General features: G+C 45.1%; 1 protein-coding gene, 1 pseudogene and 2 gene segments (V, D, J or C); 1 reads left to right on the top strand and 3 right to left on the bottom strand.

Annotated features, from left to right (window-relative positions):
- Nucleotides 1–5,679: 5,679 nt before the first annotated feature.
- On the bottom strand, nucleotides 5,680–6,184 carry LOC123230472. The segment is given in 2 exon segments: nucleotides 5,680–6,011; nucleotides 6,139–6,184. Coding segments are annotated over 2 exon segments (378 nt in total).
- Nucleotides 6,185–8,711: 2,527 nt separating this feature from the next.
- On the top strand, nucleotides 8,712–9,253 carry LOC123230471 (annotated as a pseudogene).
- A 3,737-nt stretch (nucleotides 9,254–12,990) lies between these two features.
- Nucleotides 12,991–13,505, bottom strand: LOC123230470. The segment is given in 2 exon segments: nucleotides 12,991–13,322; nucleotides 13,450–13,505. Coding segments are annotated over 2 exon segments (378 nt in total).
- Nucleotides 13,506–18,144: 4,639 nt separating this feature from the next.
- LOC123230469 (natural resistance-associated macrophage protein 2-like) overlaps nucleotides 18,145–24,365 on the bottom strand; it is a 55,428-nt gene continuing 49,207 nt past the window's right edge. The window contains exon 15 of the mRNA XM_044656619.1: nucleotides 18,145–18,313. Coding sequence (XP_044512554.1) covers nucleotides 18,145–18,313 — 169 coding nt within the window. The remainder of the gene's footprint in view (nucleotides 18,314–24,365) is intronic.

The raw sequence follows: 24,365 nt of genomic DNA, 5'->3' as shown, positions 1-24,365 counted from the left end.
TTGGCTGGAAGAAGCCAGAAACAGGAACAGCCTTGTCTGAGTAAGTTCTTTTCTTGGATAAGAAGCTTCCAAGCTGCTGATCCTAGCAGCACTTCCCAGAGGAAGTGACTCTTTGCTTTCTGGTGTGCTGGTCATTAAGCCAGTTAATGCTGCTTAGAAGACAGGGGAGGAAGCCCTGATCAGAGATGCCGTGAGCTATGGGGACCCTCCAAGTGACTGTTGAAAATAAATTTTCAGGAGTGGCCTGGCAGCAAGGAGACAGAGTTTTGTAGGCATAGCCAGTGCCATTAGCTGGTTGGAGTCATACCTTTGGGGACCAATTGGTCAAACTGGCTATGATTAAACACAGTGATACATTCTGTGGGGAAGTGGGAAAAAACTGCCCCCTGCCAGCCCATGTCTAGCATCATGCCTGGCCCCAGGCTTATATAGTTCCAAAACTGCCAGGGGATGGTCAGGTCTCTCACTCTCTGTCTGTGTGTCTCTGTCTTTCTCTTTCAGGAGGTGAGTTTTATGATGATCCTGAGACAAACCTGATCCCTGATCCTTTTACCCTAGAACCATGCTGTGTGTGAGGGGAGCACATAACCTGGAGCCAGCTAGCTGACTCCAATCCCCTCACTGTATCTGGGTCAAGATAAGGGAAAGATGTCGCTACTTCTCTTCCAGCCAGTCCCAGGCTCAATGGCTTGTATTGCTGCTGAGGGGGAGTGGGGCACAGGCCAGATCCCATTCCAGTGTCACAGAACTGTCCCCCTACATCCCAAGTTGCTTATGAGCAGAACAATATATCACCACAAACTTTTTCTGGCTAGGCTATGCCGGAGTTTGATTTGAGACATTAATTTAAATATGAATGATTTTGTCTAGAATGATCCCTCTACTCCACCATCTTGGCCCACCGTCAGCACTTATAATTCTTGAAAAACCCTCCTTCACACACCAGGCAGCAAGATTCCAAGAGAACAACCTTCCTTTTAAACAAACATTTTTCACATTCAGGTTTAAACATTCTGAGTTCCAAGTTCTTTCTCTCTCTCCTGCCCCTCTCTCACACATTTAGAATGGAAACTCTTGATGATAATAAATGTGAAGTTAGGCCAAACATATTTCCACATAAGAAAGAGNAGTCAGGCCTAGAGACAGGAGGTCCTAGGTTCAAATCCGGCCTCAGCCACTTCCCAGCTGTGTGATCCTGGGCAAGTCACTTGACCCCCATTGCCCACACTTACCACTCTTCCACCTATGAGACAATACACCGAAGTTGAGGGTTTAAAAAAAAAAGAAAGAAAAAGGGAGGGAGGAAGGGAGGAATAAAAAGAAGAGACAGAGATAGAGACAAAGATAGACAGAGACAGACAAAGAGATAAAGAGAGAGAGAAAACCAAGAAATTCCATTTCTAGGACTTACTCTCAGTGTGACCTTGGGAAAATCATAGGGATTTATTGAGTTGTATAAGAGAGACAGATAGACAATGACATGGATATAGAGAGACAGAGATAGAAAGAAAAAGAAATAGAGAAAGAAAGAAAAACAGAGTCATAGACAACCAGAGAGAAACAGAGACACCCACAAAGAAAGGCACAGAAATAGAGAAACAGAAAGAATAATTTGACATGTCTCTGCCAGCACGTTGGGGTGGGACCAGACTGACAAAGAGGTTTCTGTCCCACTTCCTCAATGAATGTCTCCTTGTGAATATCATAAAGATGGCTAATTGTATGGCCTGCCTCACAGTAGTATTTGGCTTCATCCTCAGGCTGGAGGTTGCTGATGGACAAGAATTGATCAGCCCCAGAGCTGGAGCCAGAGAAGCGCTCAGGGAGCCCATCATTCCTGCTGACAATTCCATCACTGCAAACTCTCATAAGGTGCTAAAAGGCCTTTTCTGGGCCCTGCTGAAACCAACCAACAGGGTAGGTGCTGTGCTGAGTGCTCAGGGTGCAGGTGAGTCTGGCTATGCTCCCTAGAGATGCAGACACAGAGGGAGGCTGAGTCAGCACCAGCTGGGAGAGGAAGCCTGCAAAGAGAGAAACTCATTAATAACCTGAACCAACGAAAGGACCTTGTTGGTTGTGCTGTTCATCCCACCCAAAGATAGAGTCATCCCTTGAGTTAGAACCTCAGGCACCCAGACCAGCCCTTGTCCTTTACCCTTTTCTCTGGGCTGGGGCCTTGCACTCCCCACACTCAGCAGCAGACAGGGATCCATGTCTGGGTCCTAGATACCTTGGGCTCTGACTTGGCACAGGTTCACCCATCCTAGAACCCAGAGCAGTGATGCCCCTGGACCTGCATAGAAAGCTTGGATCTCCTGCCTAGAGTTCTCTCTCTATTCACTGGACAGACAAGCCTTTTCTACCTCAGTTCTCCTCAAACATAGGGCACCAAAAGCCCTTCTGTTGAGCTCCCAGGTCTCCTTTGATGCTTCCCTACATTTGCCCTCTCACAAATAGCATTTGGGATGTGGGATATGGGGGAAGTGATCTCCCAGGGAATATCCTTCTTTTGGAAATGGACTGGCTGGGGTGAACACAGTCTATGACCTCTTTTCAGTCTGATCCCATTCTCTTTACTGTATTGGGTAGTTGAGGGGAGAATGAATCTCTAGATAGGGAAGTATTAAAGCTAAATTATAACTCTGGGACTTAACTTCCATTGAGTTTATTAATATTTACCAGAATAAGGGAAGACAGAGAGAAGCCAATTCTCAAACTAGCCATGTGGGCACTCCTCTCATGGCTCTTTCTCTCAAGCCCACATCCTTTCACCACCAGCTCCAAGGCAACAGAGAGAGACCACTTCCTGAATCCCCCTCTTTTATATCTTCTCCTTTACCCCAGGATCCTAACTTGATCCCTTTTGGGTCCTGAGCTTAGGTCAGTGTCTTATGGCCCATGCTGGAGCTCACTCACATGATGTACACCTGGACACAGGTAGGATGATGCCAGTACATTATCCTGGGAGGGGGGGATCCCTTCACACTGAAGGAGAACCATAGTAACTCCTGTGTTTGCTGTATCATCTCATTAAATATCATTGTATTAAAGCCAATATCTTTCATTGTTAACTAGACCTGAGTGGTAATCAAGTGTGATTTACAGCAGGGAGAACAGAGCAAAACTGGAGCTTAGGCCAGTACACATATGATAAAAACAGCTCCAAAAACTCAGGGCATCCACTGGAACTCTGAGGGAAGACAGAATCTCATGTGGGGAGTCAAGGCTTCTTTGTGAGAGTGGGAGTCAGGAAAAAGACCATCAGTCCTGAAATGAGCTTCATGGGCCTGGGATTGGGTGGGCTTTTTCCAGGACTTCCACCCAAAGGGTGCCTTGGCTCAGGAGAGGACAATTCAGTCCTGTGTCTCAGAAACTTGGACTCCCCAGTAGTCACCAAAAAACTTGTTTGGTCTCCAGACAATGTGCTTTTCCTCCTTTGGCTCTCTTCCTCTTCAGTTACTTTAGCCTCCAATGAGGAAGGACTTCCAATGTAATAACAGCCAAATTCTTTTACATCTTGTCCTGTTCCACATTAGAACAATTTTCATTTGTTTCATACAATTTGAGTTCCAAATTCTCCCATGCTCCCTCACTTCCTTACTCATTCAAAAGACAAGTAATTTGATAAAGAACACTCACATGCAGTCTCCACAGGAAAATTCTTGCCAAGTGGTTACAAGTGTCACTAAATCAGAAGAAAATCCTTGAGTCTCAGAGGGGCTTGGTGTGCTGCCAAGTAATGGCCCTTCTCTTCACTCAGGGTCAGTGTTCACCCCTCATGGGATAAAGGGGACCCACCTCCCTGATGCAGGTTCTGTCCACCTTTGGCAATTGTGTCCTGGAAACTTTAGTTGACCATTGGACCCATCCAATATGTTCCTCATGTTCTTGCAGAGACTTTTCTCACTCCGTCACTCCATGTATTACCTATATATGGTACAGAAGGAGCCTATGACCTACATTATGCTCACTAGAGAAATACAAGAACTGAAAAAGTGGATACTAAGTGTCCTTGGATGGGAAGGCTCTGGCCACTGCTGCCCACAGAGCCATTCAGGACCTCGTGAATTTATCCCCTTTTCTGAAGGGAGTTTTTCTTTTGTCTTGTAAGACAGTGGAAGTTTAGAGCACATTTTTACACAGAGAGACGACTGGGAGAAGGAAATGTTTGGAGATGAGTAAAAGAATAGTATTTGTGTTATCAAGTGTCCTGGACAGAGAGAAAACAATGAGGCCTCCTATTTGTGATGGAGCTGAGCCTGGTCCATCCTCATTCTCCTCCAGATCCCTATTTCTGACTTCCTCTCTTAGCTTTAGACCTCTCTCATTCTTCTCTAGGAGTGCATAAATCCTGTCCCTCTTGGCTATTCATTCCTCATATCACATTCTAGACCTAGATGTCCCTCCTCTGACATGATCTGCCTCAAGGAGATACAGGAGAACCCATTCTGCTCTTCACATGTCACACCTGGGACTAGCAAGAGGAAACCAACGACAGCTGCATCATTATGAACAAGATTATTCATGAGGTAGGGGAGCTGACATAGACCATGGAAGATAATAAAATGATGGAATCAATCACGGGACTAGAAATGTTCCTATTCCCAAAGTTCTTGAGCTCAATCTTCATCTGGGGATGAGAAAAAATGTTGGTTAAGTGGGTGATGATGCCTGAAAATATCCTTAGGAATCAAGTACCCTTATGATGCTTCTTTTACAGATGATTAAACTGAGGCTGAGAGCTTCACTGATATTCTCAGTCTGGGGAGTTCATACTTGTTTCAGGGTATATTTGAATTCAAGTCATCTTGACTCCAGTACCAGCAATTTATCCATCTATGAGTCTCAAAAGGGGATACTGATCCCAAAGGGACTATATTGTACAAGATCTGAGGCAATCCTGGTCAGTTGGAGACTAGAACCATAGGTAATGTCACTGAGTAGAACAGCCAAGAGCCCTGAATGTCATGACAGAATGGCCCAGTGTTTAGGGGATGTTGTAGCCTCTGTCTGGTCAGTAGGGCCTGACTGAGGTCTGGGCTGATGGGCAAGACTTGAGGAGGGTTTTCCAGTGTTTAGATCTCAGGGTGAGTTCAGGGGACCTAGGACAAGACTGTGTGGAACTGTGGGTGCTTGTCCCCAGGGCTGTGCGCACAAGGATTGTCAGCTGCTGGAGTCCCCTCTGGTCACTCTTCATGGCTCATGTCTCTGCTGCCCTAGAAAGGATCCGAGATTTTGGCCTCCTCAGCACTGATGAGGGTCCAAGGGATCCCCTTAGAGAAATAGCATTTTCCCTTCCAAGAGGAGGCTGGGGCCCAGCTGTTGTAGGTGATCCTGACCCAGGCCTCCCTCTTGCCACTGTCCATTATTCCAGTGCTGAAAGTGGAGGGATCAGCTACAGACTCTTCTGGTGTCCGCCCCCTTAGAGGCAGCCTGGGACAGAGGGAAATATGTGCCCCGGGGTCAGAAGAGCAGGATTCAAGGCCCATTTCTGTCACTCACCAGAACAGTGACCTTGGGAACAACACAGAACTTCCTGGTCTGGGGCATGGGGAGGTAGAGAAGAGAGAGAGAGACAGAAAGACAGAGACAGAGAGAGCTGACAGACATGATAACAGAAGCAAGAAGCTACATCTGGGCTAACAAGGAGGTTTTTGTCCCACTTCCTCAGTGAATGCATCACTCTGAATGAGCATAATTACTACCACTGACATAGCCTTCCCCACAGTAGTAACAGGCTTCATCCTCAGGCTGGACATTGCTGATGAACAGGAATCGATCAGCCCCAGAACTGGAGCCAGAGAAATGCTCAGGGATCCCATTAGCCCTACCTATATTTCCATCACTGTAAACCCTCATGAGGTACCGAGGGGATTTTCCTGGGCTCTTCTGGTACCAATCAACACTATAATGACTATACCCACTGCTCAGGGTGCAGGTGAGTCTGGTCGTCCTCCCCAGGGAAGCAGAGACAGAGGGAAGCTGAGTCAGCACCAGCTGGGAGAGGGAGCCTGCAAACAGAGAAACTCATTAAGGACCCGAACAAGGAGAAAGCTAGAGGGTGCTTTGAGATTCTCATGAGAGGCAAAGACAGGGATGGGGGAGGAGACCAAGGCAGGTTCTGAGAGCAGCCCTGACCTGAGTAGAAGGTGAGCAATGACAGACAGACAAGAGGACAGGCCATGGAGCAGGGCCATCCCCAGAGCTCAGGTCCCCAAAGAGCTTGCAGCTGGGCCAGGGCTCTGCCTGGTCCTTCTTATCCTTTCCCCGAAACCCTGTGATGGTGTCTGGGAGGGCTGTGGGTGCCGGGTGCAAATCTGCCTTGAGCCTGTATCTGTTAACTCCACTCTGAGTTCTAATTCTGGGTTAACAGGTCCCACAGGGCTGTCTTCAAAGGTGGAGAAGATGTCTTGAGCTAGGAGGGTACCACAGGAGTGATCACAGGGCTCAGAGTAGTCTCAGTCCTAGTTAGCTGGGCTCATCCCCTCAACATCAGCAGCTCCTCAGGCCACCCCCCCCCCGGTCTGCCCAGGACCAGCCCCCAGTGTCTCCAGCTGTCTCCAGGAGCTTCCTTCACCCCACACTTGGAGGACAGCCTCAGGGGCCCCTGGCACAGGAAGGTCTCTGTTGGCTGCTCTGGTCCCCCGAAAGGCTGAGCTGTCCCTTGTCCCAGAGCTTTGGGCTCCTGGAGCAGCCCTCGTGCTGTGTCCCCTTTCCTGGATCAGGCCTCCCCCTCCACATGCAGCAGCACACAGGGATCCCCCCGACTCCATGGCTACAAATCCGGCCCTCCCTTGGCTCAGGTTCAGCATCCAGGATGGAGCCTAACCCAGAGCCAGCCTGGCAGGACTGAGAGCTGTGCTTTTCCCTGATTCTTACATGGGGCAGACAAGGCCTTTCAGAGGGCCAGAGAGTAGTCAAGGATACTGTGAGGTGGTATCTGGAGAGGTTTAAACCAACAGAGACTGGTGCCAGGTCCAGGGTTAGGACACTTCTCACTGCTCTGGCCAGAGCAGATGGAAGCCAAGCCTGGCTTTCCCCCAGAAGGCAGATGTGGGTGGTAGCAGGGAGGTCCATCAGAGAGAGCCCTGGTCCTACAGGCAGGGAATGCTGAGTTCAAATCCTGCCTCAGGCAGTACCTAAATATTTCCACCAGGAAAATCACTGAGCCTCTACCTGTCTCAGTCTCCTTATCTGTCAATGGTTATAATGATAATAGAACTGTTACAGTTTTTTTTTATGATTATGAGTATCACTTCCTGCTGCAGTCATCAGTCCCTTTAGTTCATTACTAGAAGGTTTGGACCAAATATCCCCTTTGGTGTGCCTACCTGCCTCCTGTAATGATTACAATTAAGGCAAGAGACTGACTCAGGGGTAAGAAGATAAGTTTATTGATGATGTCAGGCTGGTAGGTCAGGCCAGCATCAAACCCCACAATGTAATGCAGGGCTCCCAGGTTCTCTCATACACAGCATCCTCCTGAGCTGGGTCCCACAGCTTAATAAACAGATTCTGAGGTGCTAATTCTCCATCCACTCCCTTGACCATCCCAAGACAGCTTTAATTGGTGAGAGCTAATGAAGAGGAGGTCCCACAGCCTCTCCTCCCCTCCCCAGGCCACATCATGGGAACACACACAGGAGAGGAACCTTTGCTCCCTTTATTGATAAACCAAATTCTGCTGAAAAGGAAGACATTCCTGGAGTTTTCCAGGGACAAGGAAAATGCCAAAAGCAGCAGACTAGATGGTGTCTCTGACCCAGATCCTAGACAGAGGCATAAACGGTAATTCTCCCTAGAGAAATTTATACAGTATAAGAAAAATAAATTTTCACACAGGATAATGTCCTATTCTACCTCGTGGAAATAAAGGACAATCCCCTACTGATCTAAGTATATTACAACTGTGAGTTGCATCATGTATTCATAATGGTAGTATCAATGTGAACAAGATGGCCCAGGAGGTGGGGGAACTAATATGGATCATGGCAGATTCCAGGAACTTGGCTGCTGCTATTGGGCTGTACACATTTCTATTCCCAAATTTCATGGGTTCCATCTCTATTAGAGGAGGAGAACACATGTTGGTTAAATGAGTGGTGATGCCTCAAACCATTCTTGCGAGTCAAGTGAAATTGTTATGCCTGATTTACAGATGATGGATCTAAGCCTCAGCAAGCTTAATTGACTTTCCCTGTCTCCAAAGTTCATACTAGTTTGAGGGCACATTTGAACTTCTGTCTTTCTGTCTCTAGTTTCAGGACCTTGTCTATGTATGGTTCCCCCTGGGTGTCAAAATAAGGGGGTACTATAGACTAAAGTGACTTGTTCAAGTCTGAGGCAGTTTTAGGCTAGGTGAAAACCAGAGCTATTGGTTGGGGCACTGGGTAAACATTAAATCAGACAAATCAAAATTTAATTGGAAACTGAATAATCTAATTCTTCAAAGGGGGAGTCAAACAAGAAATTATAGAAACAATGAGTGATTTCATTAAAGAGAATGACAATGAGAAGATCACATATCAAAATTTTTGGGATACAACCAAAGAGGTATTTAAGGGAAAATTTATATCCTCCTTTCCTTTCTCCCTTCCCCACTTCTGTCCTTCACTGTCTGTACCCTCAGGAATGTTGGTGGAGGCCTGAGCTCTGGCCGGCAGGAGGAGGAGGAGGAGGAGGAGAAGGAGAAGGAGGGGTTACCCATTTCTATGATGAAGTTTAAGCCAAACCAGATGAGGACATACAACCTCAAAAGCTTCAAGAAGCGGGCGGCCTGCCTGTGCTTCCCCAGCAAGCAGGAGGACGAGGTGCTGTTAGTAGCAGTAGATATCTACATCAATGGATTGTCCCTGGTAGAGGAATGGAGCCTGAGGAAGAGCTGGGTGATGCTGCAGTAAGAGAGGTGTATGAAGAGGCTGGTGTCAGAGGAAAATTGGGCATACTTCTGGGAATATTCAAGCAGAATCGAGACCACAAACATCGCACTTATGTTTATGTTCTTACTGTCACTGAAATATTGGAAGACTGGGAAGATTCTGTTAACATAGGCAGGAAGAGAGAATGGTTCAAGGTTGAAGATGCCATTAAAGTTCTTCAGTGTCATAAACCTGTACTTGCTGAGTATTTGGAAAAACTGAAGTTGGGCTGTTCATCAACCAATGGAAATTCTATGGTTCCCACCCTTCCAGACAACAATTCTTTGTATGTACTTCTGCACAGAGTTGCCATCTACTGTAAGGTAAATATTTAGGTGACCATGTAATGTGTATTGAACAGCATTTCTTTACTACCATTAGAGGGTATTGTTATATATATATATATATACATGCACACACATGTGGTGTCTTTCCCCTTGAGGTTTAAATGTTTTCTCCTCCAGTGCCCAGTATGGCTGACATTTCAGTGTGAGAGGCCACTATTGTATTGCATAAACACTGGAAATATATAAAACAGGCTCATGAAAACCAGCATTAAGATTTCATCTTCATCTTTTTTGCTTTATCATCCTTTTGGGCAGAATGCCCTAGCTAAAGCATCAGGTATTGATTTTAATGGAAAAAAAAACTTTATACACTTCATCATTTTCATCATGGACTACCTTTTTGGTTGGCTTGCTTCAATTAATCCACTGCCACCAAAAGCACACTGGCATCAGACTCATACTTTCTCATTCAGTTTCTGTCATTCCTTTTAGTCCTTAGGAGAGCCTCTTCCCATTATCTTTCCTGGTAAACAATAGCCAACAGAATTTAAGATGTCCAGGTATATGATGTGCGATGATGGAAAGCTTACCTTCTTTTTAAGACCTCTATAAACCCCTCAAATTGCAACCCTTCCAGTTTGGAAAAAGATTATTATTGGGGTTCTTAAGTTCTTTTCAGTCTTAAAACTTAAAACCAACAATCTCATCTAAAATGCAAATATTTCTTTTGAAACTCCTTCCCATGTCAGGTCAGAACTGAGGTTTAAGTATGAAAACCTTTAAGTATTTTAGTATTTTGAAGAGATATGGGATTAAAAATCATTCTTCTATACATAACATTTAAACATTTGTAAATATTCTAAATGGTAAATAGTGAGTATGAAGTGGAAAGTACATATAATTTAAACACTTGCTATTCAGTACACAAATCATTAACCTACTTTTAAACACAATTGTGTAAAATGCATTTTTTACCACTGTTGGAGAATTTCCTGTTCCAAATTATGACAGGAAGTGACATAAAAAAGGACTATAAAAGATGATGAATTTCCTGTCCAAGAGGTCTTTATTCTGAATTTTTGGGTTGGTGGATCTTGGACTGGGACTGAAGCTTACAGGTGACTTGGGACTTCAATCTGGGAGTTTGGCTCTTGGACTGCTTCTGGTAACACTGCTCCTGGATCTTCTCCCATCTGAGTTCAGCCTGGGTGAATGAAAAGCTGACCCTCTTTTCCTGGCTTCTGGATCAGATCAGTGAGATTAGTTCTGGAAAGGCCTTGCCTTCTAAGAGAAGACAATATGGGTGGAACCCTTGTTTAATTTACCACTTCTGGTTGGGGTTAATGAGCCCTGGACTTGAATGGGCATTGGAGCAAATATTTACTGTGGTAGAATAGACATCTTCTCTATCCTCTTTTTCCTTTCTCTACTTTCACTTGTTCCTCCCTTTTTTTGGTAAATAAAAGCTGCTAAAACTCATTTTGACTTGAGCTGTATTAATTTTAAAATTGGTGACCACAATATTATCTTAAACTTCTCATATATTTACTCCAACCATAAAATTTAATTCCTTACATTTCTGGCAAACCACGTAGGTTTTGATGATTATCCTCCATTTTCTTCAATTTTCTTCACTTTTTAATACTCTTAAGTCAGCTTTTAATACCTAATTCTAAAGTTATAATCCTCAGCTAGAAAAAAAGATGAGTCCATTTTTTTCCCTTTTTCCCTTGAATTAAAAAACAGCTGAAATTACCTTACCAGCAGTAAGCTGATTGTTTTTTTAGGCAATGATTAGCAGGCTCTGAGGGCCTCAACTGGGGAGGTGCTTCCAACCCTTCTTGCCTCAGGGGGCCAACAAGCCACTACCTCAAAGCCTAAAAGTCTGAAGAACTGGAGGAAGTTAATAAGTTCAGCTCAGCTTTTTGTTATTAGAAGGTCAAAGTTTCCTCTTTCTTTTTTTTCCAAGATCCCACGTGCCTCTAACATTAGCTTAAGTGGGAGGTGGACCATTGGGGAGGGCAGTCAGGGATGGCAGCAGTAAAGATCAATTCCATCATCACACCACTGAGCCATTTTAATATTAACAGGTATTTGTGTGTTTCTATATATTACATATAACAATGTATAGGAATATGGCATATCTATCCCAGGTATCTATGTGTATCTATAAGCAGATGCCTGTATATGTACTGTATATGTCTGATGTGTATATGTAAAAATATACATTTGTGATCTTAAAGCTTGCAAAGTTGTTTACAAACATTATCCTCACAAAATTACCTGGGAGGCAGGGGCTATTATGATCCAATTTTACAGATGAGGAAACTGAGGCAGGGAAAGGTTGATGTTTGCCCAGGATCACACTAGGAGTGAATCTCTAAGGTTAGATTTGAACTCAGGGCTTCTTGACTTGCACTCTCACCTCTACTTTTATTAGTCCTCTGGCCACTAGATTCCACCTGTTCCTATTTTCATTTTCCAGGAGGAACTAATCCTTTGTATCCCAACCTTAATAAGCCTCTGGGAACCCATGGTCTAGATTGGAAGGAGAAATCCCTTTGGTCCTGAATGATGTGACCACATTCTCCCTCATACTTCTCTAGGAGTGGTGAAAGCCTGGTCCTCTGAGTCTTCCATTCCTCACAAAATGCTCTAGACCTTGCTGTGCTTCCTCTGACCTGATGAAGATTAAAGAGATAGAGGAGAGCCCGGCCTGCTCTCCAGCTGACATAGCTGGGACTGGCAGCAGGAAGCCAATGACAGCGGCATCATTGTGAACCAGATGGCCTCTGATGTAGGGAACTGCCATAGACCATGACAGGTGCTACCATGATTAGGCTGGAAACATATCTATTGCCAAGGTTCTTCTGCTCAGGCTGCATCAGGGTAAGAGAAAGGATGTTGGCTAAATTGATGTCAGTGCCTCAGAACATCCCAGGATTAGGGTGATCGTTAGGACCATTTTACAGCTGAAGAAACAGAGACTGAGAAAGCTTCACTGACAGTCCCAGGCTCCAAAGCTCAGATTTGTCTGAGACCAGATTGGCACTCCAGTCTTCCTGGCTCCAGTGCCAGCAACTTGTCTATCTGTGGTGCCCATTATATATCTCAATAGGGGGCATCGATTACAAATGGGACAATACTGTATAAGGATTGAGGGAGTTGTGGGTCTGGTGAAGACAGAGCCATTGTTAGTAGCACTGAGTAGGCTTGGTCCAGAGCCCTGAATGCCATATCAACTTGGCCCAGTGCTTGGGGATGGGAGGGGGCTGGAAGCCTCTGTCTGGGCCACAGGGCCTGGCTGAGGTCTGGCCTGATGGGCAAGACTCAAGGAGGGTGTTCCAGGGTTTAGGTCTCAGCCTGAGCTCAGGAGACCCAAGACAAGGCTGGGTGCAGCTGTGGGTGCTTGTCCCCAGGGTTGGGCACACAGAGACTGTCAGAGTCTGGAGTGCCCTCTGCTCTCTCTTTATGGCTCCTTGGGGTCCATTTCTGTCACTTTCTGAAAGTGTGACCTCAGATATATCATGGAACTTCCTGAGCTGGAAGAGAGAGAAAGAAAGAGAGACAAAGTCAGAGACACACAGAGAGGGGAGAAGAAGGGAGAGAAGGAGGGAGGGAGAAGAGAAAGAGGGGAAGAGAGAGACTGAGAGAGGATTGAAAACAGACAGATTGAGATACAGAGTGAGCACTGACAGGCTCCTGGCAGTTGAGGGTGTGGGTAAGCCTGAGGCCACATGTGAAGCTGCACATGGCCTGGCAGGGGAGGTTTTTGTCCCACTTCCTCACTGAATGCACCACTGTGGGTAAACACTGCCGTGACTTGCCACACAGTAATAATTGGCTTCATCCTCAGGCTGGATATTGCTGATGGACAGGAATCGATCAGCCTCAGAGCCAGAGCCAGAGAAGCGCTCAGGGATCCCATTAGCCCTACCTATATTTCCATCACTGTTGACATACAGAATATACTGAGGGGCCTTTCCTGGGATCTGCTGGTGCCAAAAAACAGTATTACCACTGTACCCACTGGTCAGGGTGCAGGCGAGTCTGGCTGTGCTCCCCAGGGATGCAGAGGCAGAGGGAGGCTGAGTTGGCACAAGCTGGGAGAGGGAGCCTGCAAACAGAGAAACTCATTAGTGACCCTGAACAAGGAGAAAGCTAGAAGGTGCTTTGAGATCCTCATGAGAGGAAAGAATAGGGATGGAGGAGGAGGCAAGGGGAGTTCTGGGAGCAGTGCTGACCTGAGCAGAAGGTGAGCAGCAGGAGGTTAACAAGAGACCAGGCCATGGTGAGAGGACCCCAAGAGCTCACAGCTGAGCCTGGCCACTCTCAGCTCCCTCTTATCCTCTCCTGGTTACCATGTGATGGTGGCTGTGGAGCAGGAGGGGTTTGATGCAAATCTGGGCCTGGTCCAGACTCCTCTAGACCACACCTGCATCCTCTCTCAGGGTCTCAGGTCCCAGCAGGGCAGCCCTTCATGAAGGGGGGAAGTGGGGTAACTTGGCCCAGCCCAGTGGAAATGTCCCATAGGATTGACCACAGGGCTCAGAGCAGTCACAGTCACAGACAGCTGGGCTCATCCTCCAAAAGCCTCCAGGCTCCCCAGGCCCTCACTGCCTGTCCAGGACCTGCCCCACAGTGTCCCCTGCTGGCTACAGAACTCCCATCCAGCTCACAAGGAGGAAGACTCAGGGACCCCCAGGCAGAGGAAGGTCCCTGCTGCCTCTTTTGTTCCTCCTACCCAAAGGTGGAGCCTCTCTTGAGCCACAGCCTGAGGCACCCAGAGCAGCCCCTGTCCTCAGCCCCTTCCCTGGCCTGTGCTCTCTCACTCACCACACTCTGCTAGCAGGCAGTGATCTAGACCCGGGTTCTAGGGCTAGAAATCATGGCCTCTCACTGGGGAAAGATTCTCCTTCTCTGGGTCCTGGAGCCTTCCCAGAGCCTAGTCCCTGCCTGCTGCCCAATCCCAGCCTGGTAGTGCTCCTGGGCCTACAGGAAACTCTGCTCTTTGGGCCACCCCATCCTGTCTCTTATATTCATGGAGCTCCACAAGTCTAGATGGGCTGAGTTTCCAGGCCTTCTTGGCTCCTTCCCCACACACCCTCTCAGAGGTCACAGGGTCTCCAATGCTCAGCTAATTGATGGACAAATGAAGCCTCTATTTGATCCTCTGCTCTGTCCCAGGCAGTGTGCTTGGCCTTAGGAACAGCAGGATGTTAGCCTGGATCTCCCTGCTGCCCAGAGACCATTCTGAAGGGGCCACCATCTCCTGCTACTTTGGGATCACAAGGCCTAACCTGCTTCCATGGCTGATACTTGGGCAGCCCCTCACTGGACATTCATCAGGGGGCTCTGGACAAGCTCTCAGCTGAGTCTGGGACCATCAGTCTCAGGTTTCTTGGCCTTCTTCCCTTCCATTTGGGTCTCATTCCTCCTACACTGTCTCTGAGAACATGAGATCAGCTGATCATTGCCTAGACCTGAAGCTCCTCATACAGAGTAAGTGCAGGAGGGGAGGGGGAACATGCTCCTTGGGTTCAGGTGAAGCCATCCCACATCCCCATCTCCCCCACCTTGGGGAGCCTGGTCCCATGAGGACCAGAGGGAGGGAAATGGTTCCCTCCTGCTCCCAGATGGAGCCTGGGCCATTGTTCTTTCACTGCTTCCCTCCTCTGACAGATGGGGAAGAAGAAAACTTTTGTGATTGGCTGAGAAGCCAGACCGAGGGAGTCAATCCCCAGCAATCCTCATCCAAAGAGAGTCTGGGGATCTTGTCCTTCCTCCCTGGATGTGGGTGAGGAGGGAGGTGCTGGGAGCCTCAGGATGGAGGGAGGACACAGACTTCCCTGTGTGAGGCCAGGAAATGCCCTGGGAAGGAGCAGATCTGCTCTGTCCTTTGTGGTTGTTATTTCTTGTGTTACATGAAAGCCATCAGGGAGAGTCATTGCTGATGAGGTTGAAAAGGTGAGAATGATGAGCTGCTGAGGGATCAAGCAGCAAAGGCCAGGCCAGATTTTTTTAAATTTTAAATTTTAGAAAATTTTTCCATGGTTACATGGTTCATGCCCTTATTATCCCCTCCACCCACCACACCTCCCCAACCCCCTGTAGCTGATGCACATCTCCACTGGTTTTTAGATTTGTCATTGATCAATACCTACTTCTATATTATTGATAATTGCACTTTGGTGGTCGTTTAGAGTCTACATCCCAAATCATATCTACATCAACCCATGTGTTCAAGTGGTTGTTTTTCTTCTGCGTTTCTAGTGTCACAGTTCTTTCTCTGAATGTGGATAGCATTCTTTTTCATAAGTCCCTCAGAATTGTCCCAGATCATTGCATTGCTGCTAGTAGAGAAGCCATTACATTTGATTGTACCACAGTGTATCCATCTCTGTGTACAATGTTCTCCTGGTTCTGTTCCTTTCACTCTGCATCAATTTCTGGAGATCATTCCAGTTCACATGGAATTCTTCCAGTTTATTATTCCTTTGAGCTCAGTAGTATTCCATCACCAGCAGATACCACAATTTGTTCAGCCATTCCCCAATTGAAGAACATACCTTGTTTTCAGGTCCCTTGGGTCCCACCCCATTATCTGGACAACATTGTCACATGTGGTAGGGTCAAGAGAGCTCAGAGCATGTTAGTGAGTCCTCATTAGCTATTGGCTGCAGGTACCAAGTCCCTGACCCTCTCTGGGGAAGTCCTCCTCAACTCCAGGAACTTCACATTTTGGATGGAGTCATTCATGGGTCTCACCCTTGCTCAAGCCTCAGCTGGTCAAGGAAGTTTTCCCAGTCTCCAGAAAAAGGCAATGAAGGACAGCCTCAGGGCTAGTGAGGTATAATGGATGCTCAGAGAGAGATTAGAAAATGGGAAGAAAAGAGCAAGAGACAGAGACTGATTTGGAGACTGAGGGATTCATATGAAGGGATGATGCCAGAGTGGTTGCAGAGCAGTTCCTTGGCTCTGTCCCAGAAGTCAGAAAATGGTGGCACCATGAAGGTCGAAAGGATTGAATTCTGGAACTGAAATAGAGAAGACCTGGGTTCAAATGCTCCTGCAGACACTGAAATGCTGTGTGACCCTACCCAAGTCACTGAATCCCTATCTGCCTCCATTTTATCATCTCTCAAATGGGCATAATAACAATATATTCCAGAGTCATTGTATCAATGAACATTATATTTGTAGTGCTTTGCAAATTTTCAAAGATCATATAAGTGATGATTCTTATTGAATTGCTATAATTGTTTTTCTTTTTTTATGATCATGAGTGTCACCCCCTGCTGCAGTCATCAGTCCCTTTAGTTCATGACTAGAAGGTTTGGTACAAATATCCCCCTTGGTGTGCCTACTGTAATGGTGAGGCACCAGGGATGTTAATTATTATTATTAAAATGTAACTAAATGGTTTGTGGGTCCACACTGGGTTGAAGGAGAATCAGGACCAACCAGGATAAGGAGACCAGAGTTAACTGACACAGGAATGGCAGGTGGCCCAACGGTCACCCAGCTCACCCTAGGCCAAGGTCTATGGAACCAGCAGGCAAAGGTAAAAGTTTATACAGTCTAATTGAGGGCAACTAAATAAAGGATGGGATAGGGAATTCTACACTTGAAACCTAAGGGCAAACCACACGGGGCAGGGAAGGACTTAACTACACTATCCTTTTGACCTAAGCCAGGCAGGACCCAAAGGAAGCAGTACTGAAGCCACAGGGAAAGCTCCTTCAAACCTGGTTCCAGCCAGGTTTGGTCAGCTCAGCTAAAAGGGTAATTGTGTTCTCATGGTAATCCAGGGATGGTCACAGGATGCCAAGAGCCAACTCCACCAGGTGATCCAAGGTACCCAGGTAAGTTTGAAATGCTGTCCACCAGATCCCAAACCACTTCCCCACTTCGTGCAGCTCTGCAGGTCTTGTCCAATTTCTGAAAGCCTTCACCTCTCAGGATCCCAGGGAGTCTGGATACAGTTTTTCCCTAACTCTGAGATCTCCCAGGGTTAGCAACAGTTATGTCCAACCACTAATGGAGTCCCTCTCAGAGCACAAGCCCACTTCCTGCTCCTTCATTCCATCTTGGAATCCTCCAGCCCTTCCTGCTAGGTCTAACACTATTACTAAATTAATTGCTAAATAAACCTTCACAACACTACCTGCCTCCTGTAATGATTACAATCAAAGCAAGAGACTGACTCAGGGGTAAGAAGATAAGTTTATTGATGATATCAGGCTGGGAGGTCAGGCCAGCATCAAACCCCACAAAGTGATCCAGGGCTCCTGGGTTCTCTCACATCCAGCATCCTCCTGAGCTGGGTCCCACAGCTTAATAAACAGATTCTGGGGAGCTCATTATTCAGCTTCTCCCTTTATCATCCCAAGACAGCTTTAATTGGTGAGAGCTAATGAAGAGGAGGTCCAGCAGCCTCTCCTCCCCTCCCCAAGCCCCCATCATGGGAGCACACACAGGAGAGGAGCTCTTGGACCCTTCATTGATCAACCAAATTCTACTAAAAAGGAAGTCATTCCTGGAGATTTCCAGGGACAAGAAAATGCCAAAAGCAGCAGACTAGATGGTGTCTCTGACTGGGACCCCAGACGCAGGAATATACAGTCACCCTCCCAAGTATTTGAGTTTATGCAGTATATAAAAATAAATTCTAATAACTTCCCCCCCTCCTTCTTGGGGAACCTGGGCCTCAGTTTCCCAAGTGAAATTCCCAGTCTATGATGGTGACATGTTACATGAAGAGCTTAACTAGGATTCTTGGGTGTTAAATTATATAATATTGAAAAAGATTGATAGAGACCTTGACAGGAGCCATTAAACTGTCACTCTCCTTCTAGCATGAGAGTATTACAAATAGACAAAGCCACAGAACATGGAAGAGACATGAAGGGAACTGGTGACCCAACACATACCGTCCATTAGGTCCGAGGACTCCAAGTCCCATGATGCAGTAGGCTGACTTCTGGGTCCTCGGCTATTGCTGTCATCTTCTTCGGCCATGTGCTGTCATGCTGGTTCTGGGAACAGCTCCTCTGGCTGATCACCTTCTCCTGTTCTGGGTCACTGACAGCCTTTCCCCGAAAATCCCTTGAAAAATAGATGCTAATGCAATTCAGCCTAAAATTCAGCATTGTCAGGCTGGGTCAGAAGGTGAGAGTGACCTTGAGGCTCAGGATTCTAATGTTCTTCCTATAAAGGAGACTCAGCAATGGAGCTCTGCACTAGAGAATCCACATTTCTTATACTTTAGGCTATTGTACTTCTCTCTTCCCAATTCCTGCTTTTGAAAACTGTCCATAACAAAGTGACAGAAGCAAAGCTGAGACTTTCCCAAAGTGTTTCCAGCTTTGCATTAGAGCCTGCTCAGAGCCTTAGAAATGATTAGAAGCAGATCTGACACAGACACGTCTATATGGAATCATCTGGTCTTTGCAGCATGCTGAGGAAACTTTCCCTTCCATTATTCTCTCACTTCCATTATTTATTATTATGTTAATCCTCTCCCATTCTAATCCTCTGTACCTACCCCCTGGAGAATCTCCTCCTCCCTCAGGAGCCTCACACAGCAGTTCTCTTGGCAAACTTGTGGTTTCTGTGCCTGAGTCAGATGGAAACTGGCATGAATCCACCCAAAAGATACACAGACAGAGAGTGGAGCAATGGCACCTGCCACCATGTCCTCGTTCCCAATAATTGACCAAACTCAATTTAGGGCTGATGGGGAAGCTGTGAATATGAAAACATACAAAGCATTCATGGCACAAGATCTAGAAGTTTTAAAGAGGAGGTTCCCCAAGTTCTTCCTGTCCCTTTACAAGGCAGCAAAAGAATTAAAACGCACAATCAGTCTTTTTAACCCCTCATACGCTGATGTGGAATTTATACTCAATGAATTTTTCATGCCAAGTGAAAAGGCTAGATTCATTGAAGAAACAAGAACCAATAGGAATGTGATGGACTGGCCAAGGGATCATGCAGAAATAGACTTGAGTTCACCAGAAAACATGAGAGAATTAATCAAATGCAGGACAGACTTACTAGAGGTGGTAAAGATACATGGGAAGAGACCAAATGGGTGGAACAAGTATGAAAGGATAGGGCAAGCTGAGGATGAACACCCAAATTTGTTCCTGGACAGATTAATAGAAAATTCAGAAAATCTCCTGGGATTCAACAGAGACCAGGCAGATGAAACTTTACCCCATATAAAGAGGCAGTTTATTAAGGGAACTAGTGTGTCAATTCAAGTATACTTTAGACAGAGTTGTCCACAATGGGAAGAATTAGCATTAGAAGAAATAAGGAAACATGCCACACACACACACACACACACACACACACACACACACACACACACACATGAATCTAAGCAAAAGAACAACAAATTAGACATGATCTGGACTCAGAGAAAGACTGGACAATTCAAGATTTAAAGAGGGAATTGAAAGAAGCAAAGAGATAATGAGACAGAGAAGAGTTCAGAAATTATGCTTTGCAAATCAATAAAAATAGGGAATATAGACCAAAAAATAACTATTACAATTAAAAGAAATCAAACAATTAAGTTCCTAAATGTTTTTTATGTAATAGACCAGGTCACCTGATTAAATGATGTAGATTTAGGAAACAAATTGATTTTAATAAGGATAGAAATGATAATTATAAGAAAACATACATCAACAGCAAATGGGCAGGCAAACCTCAAAAATCACAGGCTTGCTGCCAACATGACTGTAAAAACTCAGATAAGCCATCTCTAGATGAAATGGAAAGACTTTTGAAATTGAGAGCAAGACCCTAAAGTACACAATGAAGTTTAACCTTTAATACACACCAATCAGGGAAAAATACAAATAGAGAGAGCAAAAAGCTCAAAGGGAAGAATGAGGCTCAAATATTAATGATAGACATTAATGAGGGAAATCAATACACCACACTAGAGAAAAGACAAAAGTCCTCTGCTGAGGTAGAGATGGAAGATGAATTGAGAGAGTTGCATAGACTTATTTATGGGGACAAATTCTTCTCTGGTGGAAAGCACTGAAATGTAACAGAGTTCAAAGGAAGAAATTGACAAGAGTCTGATTACAAGTGATTCATACTTTGAACTAGACAGTCAGAGTAACATTGTTGCGAATAGCCCATCAATTGCTATGTTGGACCATGTGAGAAGCTCAGGGGAAAGACTTGGTAACATGGCCAAGCCCGAGAGAAGTGCTTTGCCAGGGAGAAAGAAGTAACTTTACTAAGATTGACACCGGATACCAAAATGGAGGTCGAGAGAGAAACACTGTTTCAGACTCAAACCTCTAGATCAGAGAGAATCATAACAACATCAAGAGGGATACATTTCTGCCTAAATCCCGAGGCTAAGAATTTTAAGCCTAGAAACAATGTAGCGAGTCCTTTAGTTTCAAAGCAGCCAGCAAGAGGAAAACTTGAAAAAATGGAGGACAGTTTAAAAACGAGGCTGAGAGGGACAAGCGTGATAACAGACACTTATAACTTCAAAAATGCCCCTCACACAGGGCTGAGACCTCAAGTCCTGGTGAGAGGGAAGGAAAAGAGACCTAATTCTTTCCCTGGAACCATGGAAAGAGACTTACAAAGCTCTGGGGTGGAAGAAGTTGATAGAATTCAAACAGCATCCCAAGAGAAGCTGTTTTGTACTCTAGGCACAGAGGCCAAACAGGAAGGGGGAGGGGCAGAATCGGACATCCAACAGGAAGTGCACATGGAGGCATCCATTTTACAGGAAGTAGATTTATCACCAAGCTACAGTATATCTCCTAATAGATAGGCATAATATTCTGAAACATTACTATAAAAAAGAAAGAAAGAAAAAAAAGAAAATGATTCCTTATTGAAAGAGAGATTAATGAATTGCAAAAGCTATCCTTAATACAGCAAAGAGTTCCACTTGACTTTAGCTTGAATGATTATCAACCTGGAGATAAAGTCTATATCAGAAATTTCACAAGAAGATGAGTGTTAGAACCAAAATGGTGTGGACCACATAAAATAATCTTAGTTACACCTACATTGGTAAAAATCAAGGGAAAAGATTCCTGGTATCACTATTTGCACTTAAAGCCCTCAGTGAAGCCAAGACCTTATCCAAATATTCAACTTCAAATGCATGAAAGAGAATCTCATCCAAACATTCAGCCTCAAATGCAACAAACACAAGAAACAGAATCTGACACAGAAATAGAGCCTCAAAGCAAAAGATCACACTCAGAAACAAAGCCTCAAATAGAAAGACACCAAGACACAGATGCAGACACAAATGAAACACAAGAAATAGATCACTATCAAGAACAAGACATTCAAATGTTTGATTTAGATCACACAAATGCCTCATTCACACATGAAGATAAACAATTAAACCTATCAGAAATCAGCAGTGGTGAAGAAGAAGAAAACTGAAAATTAGACTAAACATTAAATGCATTACATCAAAGACAAGTGCAAAATCTCATAAGAAGAAATTTTGTGACAACACAAAATTTAACTATACAGTCACACATTGGTTCCTGATCCAGGGATTCTTCAATCAAATCGACTACTGACAAGATGGGTATCCAGCAAAGGAGAAGAGAGATGAGATCCTGAAGATTCCAGAGTTCCAGAAACATCAGGACATCAGGACCAGCACAAGGACAAGAGACATTGCACTACAGACTTCACCTGTCAATCAAGGTGTGACTCTCAGCTCCCAGAGTCTGATTATGACAAACTTTATGAAACAGTGGAATTGGATCCTGGTTTAGTTGTTCCCAAATCATTGCCCAATTGTACCCCTCTGAGATATTGGAAGGATTTAAGAAAACTAATGCCAGGTAATAAGGCAAATACTATCTCTTTGATTCTATCTAGAGCTATATAAAAATTACAATTTCAGATCCAATAACCTTTTCATTACACATCAGTAACTTAGCTCTTTCAGCTTCAAACTAATAAAGATTTAGTGTTGTGTTTCTATATTTTACTGATCAAATGCCCTGATCCAGAGGAATTTCCCAGAAGAGGAATAGGCAGACAAATTGCACAGTCTCCAATGAATCTTTCTGGTCCAGAATGCTTTGTTTTCAGACAACAGTCAGAGCTAAGATCCACACAGAGTCTTACTTCCATTCATTCCATTCCATTCCAATCTTAAGGTGTCCAGGCCAGACTCAGCATTTGAACACCCTGTTAAGAATGATGATTAAGCAATTCTAAGGTGTTTGTGTGTGTGTGTGTGTGTGTGTGTGTGTGTGTGTGTGTGTGTGTGTGTGTGGTTGTTGGCTTAGGCAAGGTTTCTGGGTCTCAATATTGTATTGGGCCTTGGTTCAGAACCTATAATAGTGAATGAGGGGTAAGGGGTTAATTTTTAACTTGCACCAGTACTCCTTTGTGTAGCCTCCTGCAGGCTGTGCTCTCCTCTCATCTCAGGGAACCAGAGCTTCTCTGCCTACATTTCAAGTTATTCTCTGCATGAACATTGCATCACTCCCTCTCCTTGTTGGTTCTTTCACTCCAGGATTCATTCTGAGGCATTATTTCAAGGCTGGATGGAGAGGATTCCTGGATGGTCTGAACTTTCCCTGCTTCTACTCTGCCATCCTGGCTCTGCCTTTGATAAACATCCTGGTGGCATTTTAAAGCATATTATGTGTCACAAAGGTATAATATTGGGGTGAGGGGACAGGGCACTTGGATGGGTGGTTGTTCCTGAAGGATACTGAGGTCCTGTTAGGCAGCTCCAGACACCTGACTGTGTCTTTCTGTGGAGCCAGAAGAGCCTAACTTTGGACCACCTGCAGATATGTTCTGCACTGCTTCCACCCTTCCATGTTCTGCTCTGGACCAATCGATGCTGCTCTCCTGAAGGATCTCCTTGCAGTAAAGTCCCCTGGCAAGAACAGGGTCCTCGATTACTCTCACATGCTTCTCCATTTCTATCTGGAATTCTCCAGGACTCAATCATCCATTGTGGGCTGATAGAATGTTGGTCAACTGGAGGCTTTTGTTACCGATTTCCCATCCAACTACATTCTGCTTGGATCTTATTGATTTCTCAGAACGTACATTCACCACCCACTAATGTAAACCTGGGCAAGTCACTTTGTGTCCATTTGCCTTGGTTTCCTCATCCATAAAATGAGGGAATTATAGCACCTATTTCCTAGTGTTGTTGTGAGGAATAAGAAGATAACTGTGAAGCTCTTAGCACAGTCCCTGGAAATAGAAGGTTCTAAAAAAGAGCTCGTTTTTATGGTATCATTATTAATCTTCTCCCATTAGATTATATGGAGGGTAGCTTCTGCCTTTCTTCAGTCATTTTTATTCCCATCACTTTCTATGCTTTCTCCTCTATAGTAGCCACCTAACAAATTTTTATGGAATAACTCAACACAGCCCTCCAACAGAATGACTGCATCAAGGCCACAAATGGACAGTTATGATCAGTGATTATGAGAAAGACCTTCCTGGTATTTCCTAGAAGGTGACTCCAGAGACAGCTGAGGTGACAGAAGTCACGTCCTGGCTGTTCCTGACAGGCCAGAACAATGGCCTGAATGGGATATCTCCAAAGCATGTCAGCCCAGAAGCCATAGCAAAGATGGGTTGATGGGGATGCCAGCAGAGGTGGTGAACATCTGCAGTTTTCTCATCTTCCAATAGAGGACCAGAAAGGATTGTCTCAGGGTGCTGAGCAGGAAAGGATGCTCAGACAGAGCTTGAAGAATGAGAGGAAGACAAGAAGAGACAGAGAGTAACTTGGGAACAGAGGGTGGGAGTCACATGAAGAGATCTAGCCAAAGCTGTGTGAAATCCTTACCAACCTGAGATGCCAGACTATTTAACCTCTATTTGCCTCAATTTCTTCACCTGTAAAACATGAATAATGAGAGTACCAGCCTCAGAGAGTTTTTATTAGGAGCATGTGAAATAATATTTGTGAAGTGTTTTAGGATACCTGAAGAACTAAATAAAGGCTTTGGAGAATTATTACCATTATTATTACTGTTATCGTTATGGTTTCCAAAGCCAGCTCCTGCTGCAGCCAGCAGTCCAAAGAAGCCTTCCCTAGAAGGCTGGGAAAGCACAATCCTCCATATCTCATCTCATTTTCTAGACCTGGACATGCATC

Source organism: Gracilinanus agilis, chromosome 1, assembly GCF_016433145.1.
Source record: "Gracilinanus agilis isolate LMUSP501 chromosome 1, AgileGrace, whole genome shotgun sequence".
Taxonomy (NCBI): Eukaryota; Metazoa; Chordata; class Mammalia; order Didelphimorphia; family Didelphidae; genus Gracilinanus; species Gracilinanus agilis.
This window is presented reverse-complemented; position numbering and strand designations above follow the sequence as displayed.